Here is a 14,867-nt window from a genome sequence, read left to right as displayed (position 1 = left end):
GTGTTTCTAGAACTTTCCGTAGAAAACAGTTAATATTTTCTTTCATTATTTTATTTGCATTTGTATCAAACACTTGCTTGGCTGTTGCTTTTAGATATTTTGGTGTAAATATCAAAAATATTTTATTGTGTTTCATGGCAACAATCTGGACTGAACATGTTGAATGTGGTTGTTTTTCTGTTTCCTTGTGTTACTTGGTACATAGTGGATGGAATGGGGACAGGTTTTCTCAGTAACTACTTAAGTTGAAAGAAACTTTGCATGCTTACCATCATATTAGTATTACTTGTAAAGACTGAGTTGTAGAGAATGCAGTAACCATGTGAATATGATGTAGTATTGTGTTAAGCCACAGCAACATTGACTTGGCAAATCCCTTATTATATCAGACTTTGTCAGATCTAGCTAACCAATATATATATATAATCTAGACCAGCCAGACTATTTCCTGCAGATACGGTTTCATCAGCTTAGGCCAGACCAAGTTTATTTCTTGTTTTACGGATCTGCCAGTCACATTTTTCAGGAATAAGAAAAAAATATAATAATAATTTTCCCAGCTCACAAAATAAAATCCTTATGTTTTTATTGGTCAAAAATGTAAACTTACAAGAAAAGTTTTGTTTGATTGTTTTTTGCCCCATATACACTTCATAAAATGCCAGAAGCAAAATACTTTTAATATTTAGAAGGAATATTACTTTGACTGGTGATTTTAATTATTATTTTTCCTCCTGCCTTTAGGTTTTCTGGGGTCAAAAATCCGTAAAACAAGAAGTAAAATTGGTCTGGCCTTATCTTAGATTCCTAATAAACTTAGAATTTGGCTGTGGACCAGTGACTGATTGAAACACTGAAATTGTCTCAAATTTCTTTTGTTATTTTTTGTTTCTTAGCATTACTGCTGGAGTAAAATATATATGCCAAATACCACTGGTCGCTAAGTTGATGATGAAAATGATGCTTGTGATTGTCATTTTGAGGTCATCATCATCATCATCATCATCATCATCATTCTGATGTTTGTTGTCAGGCGGCACAGTGATGCCAAGTTGTGGAAGTCATCACGTCTTGTAGCTCAGGGGATGAAGAAGGAGTCTGAGGATGGACTGCATATCTCAAAGCTGGCCCTCGATCTGGTAAGTTTTAAAATATAGTTCATATAAATTACCTGTTTCCCATTATACCATCCTTCTGTTGTGTTAGCAACAACTAAATTGCAAAAACAGAAAGTTGGTAGTGACGTGTGGTTCTGTGCAGAGAGCTCAGGTCACAATCAGTTGAAGTTAAGCTACGTTGGGTGTAGAGAGACCTTGGATGGGTGACTATGTGTGACAGCTTGACTCTTGAGAGATTCTAGGACTTAGTCCTGCCCCACAACGAGGCATATACATGTGACCTCACCTTAGGCAAGTGAAATTGTTCAAAATTGCTTCTCTGTGCACATACCAGAAAATAGGTACCCGGAGAAATAAGTCGTGAGACTATTAACCTTCTTGCACCTAACAGGCAGCTTGGGTTATCTGGGGTAATAATGATCAGATTGTGCGCTTTGAGCAGGATATCAAGCCTATAAATAATGCGTTATAATTATTCTCATTATTATTGGGTGATGGGGTAACCTTCTGGTTAAAGTGTTTGCTCATCACGTCAAAGGCCCGGATTCGATTCCCCACATGGGTACAATGTGTGAAGCCCATTTCTGGTGTCCCCTGTCATCATGTTGCTGGAATATTGCTAAAAATGGCATAAAACCATACTCACTCACTCACTCACTCACTCTCATGTCTTAGATTTCTTGACTGTATTGTGCCTTTATGTGTATACAGGATGTCCAGATTCTGCTCAACATGTACTGCAATAACGACATGAACCACCATGACGGCACCTGCTGCAACCAACCGGAGCAGGCAACCACCCTGCAGATCATCACTGCCGCGTTCTTCCTTGTCTGGTAAACACCTCACACACTCTACCTTGTAATCACGGTGCCATGCCCAGAGACTGACATCTCTTGCAGTTCATCTTACAGAGTTGCTTCCCTTAGGACCATGATCCTGGGTATAAAGACTGATTTATCCCAGATTATGTTTCTATTTTTATCGCGACATGGGTACAACATTAAAGACCTGCATCACTAAGAGCCTATGTCCCACATCAAACTGTCTTGATGTTTAACCAACTGAAATACTTTTAAAAGCGGTGTTTATCCCAGTGCTTTCCCTGACTGACATCTCTTTCCCAAAACCGCCATGCAAAACATGGGACTATGCATTCAGCAGTGTATGTACGTCCGTCCTGATTCTTGTTAATGCGATATTTCTCATGCACTGTTTTACCTAATGTCTTCAAATTTGGTGACAGCCTACATTAGGGGATCAGGCAGACACCAGTGGATTTGGCAGACCTTGACTTTATTTTCAAGGTCACCACAACACTTTGACCACTTTTCAAACTTTTGTTAATGTGATATCTCATGCACTTTTGTACCTAATACCTTCAAAGCTGGTGACAGCCTACATTGGGGGATTACACAGACACCAGTTGATTTAGGTGACCTTGACTTTATCCTCAAGATCACCATGACACTTTGACCACTTTTCAAACTTATGTAAGCGCGACATCTGATGAAACATTGCACCCAATTTTAACCTCCAAGCTGTAGAATGTATTGTCATTTCTTACAAATTGCTGTCAGGACTTAACATAACGGGTATCAGGGTAGGGTAGGGCAATAGGGGGTGGGGTACTTGGGGTGCTTTGGACTTCATTTCAATGCAGCAATATAATAAGATACATATTTATGAACCCATGAAAATCCGGGTTAGAATTTGTCTTCAGTAACCCATGCTTGTCATAAGAGATGACTAACGGGATCGGGTGGTCACATCTCATTGTATCCCAATTGCATAGAGCAATGCTCATTCTGTTGATCACTGGATTGTCTGGTATAGTACAATTATCTACAGACCACCGCCATATAGCTGGAAAATTGCTGAATGCGGCGTTAAACAACATACCAACCAACATATTTGTGGAAATGCAGCCATTGTTTAAGTGAAGTATACATGTAAATCTAACTGTAATGCCAAATTCTATCGGAAATATCCTGCTCATGTTTACTTCCGTCTCTCCATGTTTGTTTATTTCTGTCTCTCCAATCTGTTTAACAGTGTCAGCTAGCTGGGCAATTGTAATTGAGTCAAAGCTTATTTATGTATACATATAAACTCTGAAGTTCTGACTTCAATTAGGGGCGGTGGGGTAGCCTAGTGGTTAAAGCGTTCGCTCGTCATGCGAAGGCCCAGGTTCGATTCACCACATGGGTACAATATGTGAATCCCATTTCTGGTGTCCCTTGCCGTGATATTGTTGGAATATTGCTAAAAGCGGCGTAAAATCAAACTAACTCACTCACTCACTTCAATTGTTTAATGCAAGCCATGGTGTGTTAATAGTTTCATTTTGTGGCACACAATCAATGTTTCGAAGAATGGGGTTACTATTTATGTGATTACTATTTCAGTATCGTGTCCGCCATAGCCCTGTGCTTGTATCGCCGACGGCAGCTGAGGCTCAACGGGGCAAAGGCAAGAGCAGGTATGTCATGTGATGCATGTAATAAAGGGAGACAACCATAATGGAAACCCCCACAAATTGATGTGTTTGTTGCAACCTCAGAATAACATGGGCTCATTACTTGTGGTCTACACTTCTTGTGATAAGAAATAATTTCATGAGCAGTTTGTGAAGTTGTTATTGATGACTTATTAGTGATTCGAATTTATTTTAAAATGTTTTGGTGTGTTTTTGCGGGTATAAACTTAAAAAATTGGTGTATACATTTTTTTGTCAGTTGTCTATAAAATACTTACATCAATTCTTAGATATGTAAGAGATTCAGCATGAATATAGCGTGAGCAGACCCTTTATCGAAATCATAAATAACGGTCTTAAAAAGCTGTAATTATTTCCATCCTTCTGAAATGTGTGGACAACAGGCCAACACACCAGAATTCAAAGACAACTTCCTCGGTGCTGTAAAATTAATAATCAAATAATTTGTCTAAATAATTCAGGACTGTTGACTCTGTGTAGATGGAGACAGTGGGGTAGCCAAATGGTTAAAGCATCCGCTTGTCACGCTGATTACCTGGGTTGGATTCCCCACATGGGTACAATGTGTGAAGCCTATTTCAGGTGTTCTGGTGATATTGCTGGAATATTGGTAAAAGCGGCATAAAACTAAACTCACTCACTCACTCTGTGTAGATGATCTATTGAAAAATTGTGCAATTGATGGCGTTCCCCACTCTTTCTAAGTATTGAGAGAAGTGGTTTTAGACCATCATAGATTAACCTGACCTCGTCAGTCACAGCTGCCATGACACCTGCGGATCATGCGGAGTCCTGTAGCGCTCGTGACATTGCGTAGTCAAACACGTCAAACACACCGCTGTACAGGTTTTGTTTACGGACTGATATTTTGTATTTACTCCGTTTATGTTTCTCATTTTTAAATGGAGGTGATTGGGTAAACTAGTGGTTAAAGCATTCACTCATCAGTCCTAAAGCCCAGGTTCGATTCCCCACGTGTGTAAAGCCAATTTCTGATGTCCCCCTGCCATGATAATGCTTAAATATTATTACAAGCGGCATGTAACCAGTCTCACTCTCTCACTCATCTTTATTTGTATCCTAATAATAGACCCGGAAAGGTCCGGGTTAGAATATTGATCTTCAGTAACCCATGCTTGTCATAAGAGGCGACTAATGGGATCGGGTGGCCAGGCTTGCTGACTTGGTAGGCACATGTCATCGGTTCCCAATTGCGCAGATCGACGCTCATGCTGTTGATCACTGGATTGTCTGGTCCAGACTTGATTATTTACAGACCGCCACCATATAGCTGGAATATTGCTGAGTGTGGCGTAAAACTAAACTCACTCACTCTTAAAGATAATGTGAAAGATCCCAGTAATTCCATAATTGAATTAGTAAGTAATTGTTTGGCATTTCTGTTCAGAGAGAACACTTATCTAACACACTCCTGTTTCATGATAATTGAGCAGGCTGTGCTTGAATTAATGATTAAATTAGCACTATGAAGTTGTTGTTTATTATTGAGAATTGACAGATGTTTTTCCCTTAAAGAGGTGTAAACACAAAAGCCATTAACTCACTGTAAATCTGTTAACAACTATCGAAGTCAGTTCAATAAGTTCAGAAATGAAATGAGAATATAATTTAAGGCCAGACCACTTGTTTTTTAAAATCTTCAAAAAAAAGGTTCATGTACGTTTACATTTTTGGCCAATAAAAACATTAGGATTTTATATTTTGAGCGGGTAAAAAAAGTTTAATTTTTTTTCTTATTCTTAAAAAAATATGACCTGTGGATCTGTAAAACAAGAAATAAAATTGGTGTGGCCTAAAGCAAAATTAATGCTAAAAACACTTTTCAATTTGCTTGGTTATATAGTTTTCATTAATACTGAAGTACCAGTAAAGAACTTGCAGTGATTAGTTATTGTTAACCTTATCTGTGTTTTCAGCACAAAACATCATCTCAGATTAGGAGACGTGGATCCACTGTGCATGAGTTGTTTGACTATTGTATATGCCCTGCAATAAACAATTATTTATTTCATTTGGGGAATACATTATGTTTTGCTTCAGAATAGGGTGATTGGGGCCAGTATAGTCATAATAATTAAAAGCATTTTTCACGAATATCCAGTGTGCATGTTTTGTTTAGCAGGGTTAGATTTTGGTTGTTTGTATGAGAATCATAATTAATGGTGTTCTCCAATGCTTCAGACAGATTAAATCTGTGGTTTTAGGTCAATCATAGAGAAAGTGTTTCCCTCACTCATGGTGACTACACATGGGGTCATGTGGCATAGTTACTGTGGCTTTGCGGCTTCAAACAAATGATTTGACCTTAATTGGACTGTATATTACAGTGCTCGTGAAGGTCCTGTCTTCAGCAACCCATGCTTGTCATAAGAGGCAACCAACATGATCTTGTGGTCAGACTTACTGACTTGCTTGACATGTCTTCATACGCCTATTGCATATATATCAATGCTCAAGATGTTGCTCACTGGATTGTCTGGTCCACCACCCTATAGCTTGAATGTTGCTGAGTGCAGTGTTCAACAAACAGACTGTATATTACAGTGTTCATGCTTTGCTTAAGATGGTTCTTCATCTTGTAATTGATGGCGTTCTCCATGGCTTCAGAGAGATTGAATTCATGGTTTTAGGCCAATCATAGAGAAAATGTTTTCTTCACTCATGGTGACTTCACATGAGGTCATGTGGCAGAGTCACTGTGGATTTGCGGATTCAGACAAATGATTTGACTTTAAGTGGACTATATATTACAGTGTTCATGCTTTGCTTAAGATGGTTCTTCGCATTGTTATTGATGGCGTTCTCCATGGCTTCAGAGAGATTGAATTCATGGTTTTAGGCCAATCATAGAGAAAATGTTTTCTTCACTCATGGTGACTTCACATGAGGTCATGTGGCAGAGTCACTGTGGATTTCTTTCAGACAAATGATTTGACTCAGTGGTGTGGTTACAAAGCGTTCATGCTTTGCTTAAGATGGTTCATGCCCACATGGCTACAGAGTTGAATTTCTGGTTCTGTGCTGAATTTTGCTAACTCGGTGACTTCCAAACTCAGTCAGAGTCATGTGTTTCTATCAGGTATTATTTATATGTTGGAATTGTGGCTTCAGTAAATCAGTTGAATATTTTGGCTCATATGATTTCAGTAGTATTTTGATGGTGTTCCCCACTTTTCCCAAGTCATGAAAACGTGGTTTTAGACATCGTATAATCATTTGAACCATCCTCTCACAGTTGCTGTGTCTTGCGGGTCATCTTGGGTCCTGTGGTGGCTGTGACAATTTGTGTTCAGACATATTTAACTCCTTCATTATACAGAAGAGAATGTCTTGTTTTGCTTAAACAATCTTTTGATACCACCCAAAAAGGTAAGGGAACGTTCATAATTTATGGCTTGGTGGGGGTGATGATTTTTTATATTGAAGCATGAACAATGTGAATTCTGTACAAAGTAAGTGAAACCCCTGCGTGTCATATACAAAATTGCTTACCTCCTTTCTCCCCCCGAACAAAATGGGTGACCCAAATGAATAAACTGGGAAATGAATGTATTATTTTTCTTTTCAGTCGAATGCATTTTGTCAAACAAATGGTTTAAGCATAAATGGCTAGATGTTGCAGTGTGTTTTATAAGTGTGATAAAGTTATGCCATGAAGTTAGCAGGAAGTAATTTTTACTTGATATTACATAACTATAATTCTGCAGCCAAGGCGTCAAAATCCATCTCAACCTTTCAGAATAGGAAATCCCTATCTGTGCAGTAGATATACTGGTACACAGTAATCCGTTTACTCGGAAGAGATGAAAACACATCAGTCTTATGTTCGAATTCTGACGATCTGAACGAATTAACTTATACAGTATATGAAGCTTTTTGTGATTTCAAACAAGCGGGTTGTTGTAAATGAGATGATTGAGTGTTAAGTGACTATTAAGCTTCATGATGATCGTTTGTATCTAAATGAATAAATAAAACATACTGCTGTATTATTTCTTTCCGAGTCGTTTCATGGTAATCTGTTTTGTATCAAACCATCTGTCATGTTACCAATTTCCATGGCGCCACAACACACATTGCTGTTTTAAGCTAATTCGTGATGGGATTTGGCTCATTATTTAATTATGTTTGGGAAATCCATTACAGCGACAGTTAAGTATGATTGTTTATGCTACTATCAGTCGTCATTTTAAGATTCCCGTAGATTTCTGTCTTCATGTGTTATGGTTTATTCGCGGTGTATAAATAGTTCGCCTCTGTACAAATTGACATATTTTTACCATATTTACAGCCTTATTGTGAAGAAACCATACAGAATAAATATGTGGATCATATGTTTCTTTACACAAAGACTTGTAGTGAAGATAGAATCTTTGATGACCCAGCTGTGTCTTAGCCACCACAATTTACTGTGCAGAGTTGTGTCCCTTTGCTGTGCCAGAAGCTGATGATTATGGATTTATATGTCAGATTTGCCTCTGTTTCTCAGTTTGTAATCAGCATACTTTGAAGCCTTCTAATTAGTTTTATCAAACATGTATAACTGGAATATTGCAGAGTGGGCAATTAAACGAGATGTAAACAAAATGTGATTATGAGTGTTTCTGATGTATTTCACAGTGACACGTTTGTAGAGCCCATAATATGGCAGAGTGAGGTGTCAAATAAGAAGAACACAAAGTGTGGCATTGTTCGAGATGTGTGTCTCATTGCCTCCTTTGTTGCAGAAAATGGACAGCGTAATGGACAGAACGGCCTGCAAGAATCTCATGAAGGGTGTTATGATGTCATGGTATCGCTGGCCAAGCTGGGCGTCATCATGGCATATTTCTACCTCTGTGACAGGTAATGTAGCTAGGCCCTGTAGATTGAACACTTACAGGTTCAACGTATCCCATTGCTACACAGAACACGGATAGAACGAACATCAATAGATTATGGGCAGTGCCCTTACAAAAACTATTATCTTCTAAACTGTGCTTATAACAAAAACACAGGGACCTGTGACTTTACCTTATTATGACTGTATTTTATTGTATGCATGTCTACTTAATTATACAGCAAGTGCACTTTACCCCCAAACCAGTTTGTTACAAATGTTGGTTATAAACATGGTTTACATGGTTGTTATCATAACAAACTCTTTACAATGGACCTTCCGTTCCTCGGTGAAAGAAATGGCTGTTTATGGAAATACAGAGCTGTGACTGAGTGTCACCTGTTTAATTGTGCATCATTGCGTGCATGCACACCAATGCCGGTCTGTTCTTATAAGATATAGAAGTAATGGAACTTGTCACAGTTATAAACTAGACACTTATATTTTTCTGTTTCGGTGATGATGATAATTATGAGATCATTTACGTTAATAGCAACCATACAATTTCATTTCCAGGACCAATTTCTTCATGAAAGAAAACAAGTACTACACTCACGTGAACTTCTTCCTCCCCTTTGCCTATGTCATGATTCTCGGTTTCTTCTTCACTGAGAAGACAGACAAGGTAACAAGTTGCAAGCATTCAGTTGACTCTATGTGACCAGCCTTCAGGGCTATTGTTTGACCTGACTGTAGTCAATCACTTTGTGAAGCCCATTCCTGGTGCCCCCACCATGATATTGCTGGAATATTGCTAAAAGCGGCATAAAAGTTAAAACCAAACTTACTCACTCTATATTACCTGCAGTCTAAGGATTTGTCAGACACAGCACAACTTGCTCCCTTAAATGTAGAAACCAGGGCCTCCTTTCACGAAGCAACCCAGTGATAAATCTACAATTTTTAGTGAGTGAGTCCTGGGACTCGCTCAGTTGAAAAGTAATGAGTCCTTTTGAAATTTTTGTGAGTCCCTCAAATTTTACATACATACATACATACATACATACATACATACATACATACATACATACATACATACATACATACATACATACATACATACATACATACATACATACATACATACATACATACATACATACATACATTTGTATAGCGCCGATGTCCAGCTCAGAAAGAAAAATATCAGCTTGTAAAACATTATTGCTACTACATATCATACACCATTTGAAAGGTCTAATCCTAGCTACCTGTTTATAAATATGAAATTTATCTTTTATCATATTATTCAAACAATGCAACTACAACTTAAATAAGTTAATTTAAATGAAAATGCATGCTTACACAATTATAATGTCCGGATAAACCACAAAGGAAGCAAAAAATGCGGTGATTTTTTTCCATTTGTAACATGTCATAATATCCCCTTACCTTTTTCTTTTCTTTTTTTCATTTTTACGTAATCGGAAAATTATTATAAAAAGATTTCTCAAATAATATGTATGGTGGTCTATTTCCCGTTATCAGTGCCTTTCCGCTCGGTAGCGTGATACAACAGTGGAAAATACCTCCGTTTTCGAAGCTTCGTATGAATAACATGTAAGGCGATTCGTTTGATGGCTGCTGTCGTTCGAAAGCTCAGAACATCAACAATATCACTGTACCCTTGCCAAGAGTATTTTTATTGGATAAAGATTGGTTTCTAATGACGCTTTTTCGCCACAGTCTGCTATAAGGGTCGTGATTGGGCGAAATCATGCATGTGACCCTAAGGCAGCCAATCACATTAAAGCAATGGATACCGTCCTCGTAAACAAAAACTTATAGATTCAGACGGAAGTTTTGGGTAAAATCATGGTATTCTGAACGTGTTACGCAAAAAATCACCACCTATACGTATATTATGGAACTTAGTGGACGTATCGTGCTAGGTTATGACCTGTGACAAAAATGCTTTATGCATATATTTTAGCCATTAAACATCGTGTCCGAGCGCTAAGTTCGAGGCGATGAAAGCCGAGATGTCTTTTGAATTACACTACACGATCGCTCAATAAAGATGGAAATAGTAAGTTATCATGTATGTTTGACAACTTTTATGACTAATATTAGTACTGTTGTTGATTTTATTCTTCAGTTTATTCAATTTGTTTAATTATTTCCACGAAACATTGTTACTTTGCTGTTTGACAACTTTGATATGGACCGGCTGCCGAAGCATCTGTCCGATAAAGCATGTATGATCAGTGAATATGTATGCATCCACAGGACGCACATGTAAAATATTTGTGCGTCCTTTCAAATTTTCATGCGTATATTACGCAGGACGCGCGGGTAGATTTATCCCTGCAACCTTTACTATGCTTAACCTTAACTCCCATTCTTTAACATTGCACTAAGGTTACCTGAGTGCCTTACGATCACCTTAGTGCATTGTGAAAGGAGCCCCTGGTCATTGTTTCAGCCCGTAAATCTGAAGCCAGAGGGTAGAAAATGGATTTTAGTGTGCTCAGCAAGGGAAATGTTAAAGGATCGAAATTTTCCTGGATCCTTGGAATTATTCAGATTTTGTTGTGTCTTGTGTCAATTTTGTGATACACGCCATGCAATATATGCATAAATCATATAGTTCCCAAGATCCCCAGTCGATAACTGTTAGTGTTACTTACTAAAGAAAATTCTTGGCTTTGTATAGAACCATTTAGACCCTGCTATCAAGGAATACGCTGCACCAGCAGGAAGTGTATGAGTTCTGTTTGTTTTGCCCTCAGACCGCTGTCCTTCACCGAGACCAGACCGATGAGTGGAAGGGCTGGATGCAGCTGGCGTTCCTTATCTACCATCTTACAGGAGCAAGCAAGGTGAGACATGTTGTCCAGGCTCTAGATTTTCGAAGCTATCTTAGCAATAAGATAGTCATAAGTGCCATACATTAACATTGACTTACGTCTATCTTAGCGCAAAGAGATCTTTGAAAATCAAGGCCCTGGTTGAGAAGGTGCTGATTTATGTGTTTGAATATCTTTTGTAATTCTATTGCTATACTTCTCCACCGATAGGGTAGAATATTCGTGTGTTGTGCAGCTATTGCTGCACACGGTTGTGTCCTTGAATCTACCATGTTGAAGCCTACAACTGTTGCTTCCAATCGAGACCCATGAAGATCCGGGTAGAATTGGTCTTCAGCAACCCATGCATGTCGTAAGAGGTGACTAATGGGATCGGGTGGTCAGGCTCGCTGACTTGGTTGACACATGTCATCGTATCCCAGTTGCTCAGATCACTGGATTGTCTGGTCCAGACTTGGTTATTTACAGACCGCCGCTATATAGCTGAAATATTGCTGAGTGCTGCGTAAAACTAAACTCACTCACTCACTGCTTCCAATCGAAGGTTAATGATTTGTTTACCTACATTGCTTTGCTTTCGTACACAAGATGTATGCTCAAAGCGCTAACATTATTACCCAGTCAAATGATCAGCCTGTGAGCGCAAGAAGGTTAACAGTCATTCCATCCCGTTCCACCGGGTACACATTCACTGCTGGGTGAACACTAGTGGTGTAAGGATTCATCGATAGTATCGATGTTTACATCGTCAACTACGCGATAATTCGAGTGCATCGATACAAAACACATTTAGGCAATATATCAGGATATTTATATCGCGAGGGTCCATGATACATCGATGTATCGCCACAAGAGACGATATATCCCGATACAACTTAAATACTACTTAAAGTTGTAAGGAGTATTTCATTAGGAATAGGAAAGGAGTCTCTTTGAAATTCTTCTGAATTTTAAAAACAAATTGAACTTTAAAGGAATTTGTTTGTGTCTGTTATGTCTGTTACATGAATATAACAGTTGGTGTATAAGTCACAGAGTGTGAACATTTTACAAACTCTGTGAACTGAGAATAATTGTCTTCAAGTAATTGAAATATGCAGATATGTTTTAGTTGTTTGACAAATAACACTATTTATATAACTATGAATGATGTCTTAGCGTTATTATGAAAGAGAACAAAGTGAAGATAAAATTCAGAAAGCAGACTTAGGTGATTCTGAATGCAGATATAAATTACATTGAGTTGTTTGTGAAAGCATTGGGAAACTTCACTTTCAGATTTATATATATTAAATCAAGGTATACTGAATATGTTTGACTTTCTTAAGCATTAAATGCTGAAACTTTATTAGATGAACAGCTTTTTAAGTGTGTGTGAATGGAACACAAGTTCTGCTGTATAGCAAATAAAGTTTCAGTCAATTTATTTATCATATCTGCTCTGTTATTAGAAATTGTAAGGTATCGGGATACGTATCGTATCGCCACCATTGTATCGTGATGATAATTGTCTCGCAGGTTCCTTGCCAATACTTTCATGATATATCGTCTCACCTCATTAAACTGGTATCGGGATATATATCGTCTCGCCACTTAGGCCACGATACACAGCTCTAGTGAACAGGCATATTTTAAGAAACTCACTTGTCTTAGATGAGATCACTTGTGTTACCTGTGTTGTTGGGCGGGACTGGAGTACTAGAAACTCTCCTGAGTCAAGCTGCCTAAAACACGGTCATCCATCCAGGGGCTTCAACTATAGCCATGTGACTGTTTACAGTCATGGTGGTTGGCACCTACTCATAGTTTTACCACAAGGCTTTCTCAATATGTGAACTAGAAACGGGCTTTTCTCATTTCCTTGGTGCTGTGGGGTAGCCTAGTGGTGTTCGCTTGTCACGCTGAAGACCCAGGTTCGAATCTCCACATGGGTACAATGTGTGAAGCCTATTTCTGGTGTCCCTTGCTATGATATTACTGGAATGTTGCTAATATGCTTTGCTAAAAGCAGCATAAAGCCATACTCACACACTGTATTTCCTTGCAGGTGCTGCCGGTGTACATGCACATCCGAGTGTTAGTGTCATCGTACCTCTTCCTCACTGGCTTCGGGCACTTCACCTACTTCTGGCAGAAGGGGGAGTATGGGCTAGTGAGATATTGCAAGGTAGGGCCCCTCAAAGACACTTTTGCATCAGTTGCCATCTTGACATTGTTGAATTGTTCATATATAAGAGAGTATTTTCAGAAACTGCTCACCAATTATTTTTTCTCATTTCTTGTTGGGTTTGACTCAGCAAATATTATTTGGATATTTGAAAACATTAAGTGCCAATTTGTAATATATCTCCTGATTTGACACTGAAATTGAGCCCCGAAATATCGAGTTGATAAAGTTTGTGCAAAACAAGAAGTTGTATATGCTGGATGCTGATTGCTAGCATTTCATGGATTTTAAGGCCATTCTGATGTGATGCATCTGAATTCAGTAACTGACTTCAATAACCCTGAAATAATGGCACTATTTGGTATTAGTATGTATTTTGTCACCTTCATAAATACCAGAAATATTGTTTGCCATGTGTTCAAGGGTATATATATATCTTATTGATTTTTTTACCTGGTATACTGTTTCTGCCAACTTGTTCAAAATGAAATATGGGAGGAAATTGGAAAAACAGTGCAACACTTGTTTCCTTGCATTAACAGCAAACTTGAGTTTTCATCACACAAAGAATACACACATAATATATTAGACAGTAAGGTAATTGGTAAGAATAGTTTATGCATCGAGACACTTAATCTACACTATAACTCTAGCAACAAATTTCCGAAAACTTATAAAAACGGAAAGACTTGTCCCCCACTAATACAGCTGAATTTTTCACAAAACCGTCTGTAGACCAGGGCCTAGATTTTCTAGATTTTTTTTTTAGAGAGCCTTTGTTTGTGTTGTTTGAATGTTGTTCTGCACATGTGCTGTTTGCTGTTTGTCATTGCTTATTTCATCGATTGCTTTCTTTAGTTCTGATTGCATTTTTGCAGCCTAGGTTCTGCTATAATATTTTTCAAGCAAAATAAAAAAAATTCTGCTTAGATTCTTATTATATGTTAGCAAATCCCAAGACCATGTCCGTCTGAGGACTGTTAGAATGGTTTGTTGTGAATACAGGGTAAAGCACACTTGTCGTATTTCTATCAGTGAGTGTGAAGCCATGCCTAACGTTTCAGAGTCAAGGTACGGACGTACATTCCCTTGTGAGGAAAGCTTTGACAAAGGTAGTTATGCTTGGCTTGATAAGTATTAACACACTGACAAGTTACTGAACGATGAGCAAGTTGAGATTCTACAGTTGTGGTCAATCTCATGGCTGTTTTGTGGTCACTACTGATTGGCCAAATATTGTAGAAGTCAGGTTGAAATCTATAAGTATAGTCATTGAGTAACAAGCCACTAGTACTAATCCAGTGGTTAATCTGATTAGTTCATTTTGAAAAACTGTAGCATAGTTTTTCACTATTTTTTAGAACTAGAGAAG

General features: G+C 38.2%; 1 protein-coding gene and 1 long non-coding RNA gene across 4 annotated transcripts in view; one reads left to right on the top strand and one right to left on the bottom strand.

Moving 5' to 3' along the window:
* The window catches only part of LOC124256312 (N-acetylneuraminate 9-O-acetyltransferase-like), a 60,591-nt gene that overhangs the window by 19,851 nt on the left and 25,873 nt on the right, over window positions 1-14,867 (top strand). For 2 of the 3 annotated variants that reach the window (XM_046690290.1, XM_046690289.1), the window contains exons 8-14: window positions 1,034-1,139; window positions 1,830-1,954; window positions 3,527-3,600; window positions 8,367-8,484; window positions 9,035-9,143; window positions 11,251-11,340; window positions 13,376-13,495. In XM_046690290.1, coding sequence (XP_046546246.1) covers window positions 1,034-1,139; window positions 1,830-1,954; window positions 3,527-3,600; window positions 8,367-8,484; window positions 9,035-9,143; window positions 11,251-11,340; window positions 13,376-13,495 — 742 coding nt within the window. Of the gene's footprint in view, window positions 1-1,033; window positions 1,140-1,829; window positions 1,955-3,526; window positions 3,601-8,366; window positions 8,485-9,034; window positions 9,144-11,250; window positions 11,341-13,375; window positions 13,496-14,559; window positions 14,608-14,867 lie in introns of all 3 variants that reach the window. The other variant, XM_046690288.1, reaches the window with a different exon arrangement.
* Window positions 11,369-14,867, bottom strand: part of LOC124256315 — a 26,929-nt gene continuing 23,430 nt past the window's right edge. Inside the window, exon 3 of the long non-coding RNA XR_006892873.1 lies at window positions 11,369-11,480. This is a non-coding gene — a long non-coding RNA (uncharacterized LOC124256315). The remainder of the gene's footprint in view (window positions 11,481-14,867) is intronic.

The sequence above is a fragment of the Haliotis rubra genome, unplaced genomic scaffold (assembly GCF_003918875.1).
Source record: "Haliotis rubra isolate DU_JTF1 unplaced genomic scaffold, ASM391887v1 Scf624, whole genome shotgun sequence".
In the NCBI taxonomy this organism is placed as follows: Eukaryota; Metazoa; Mollusca; class Gastropoda; order Lepetellida; family Haliotidae; genus Haliotis; species Haliotis rubra.
Note: the sequence above shows the minus strand (reverse complement) of the source record. Positions and strands in the feature narration are given on the sequence as shown.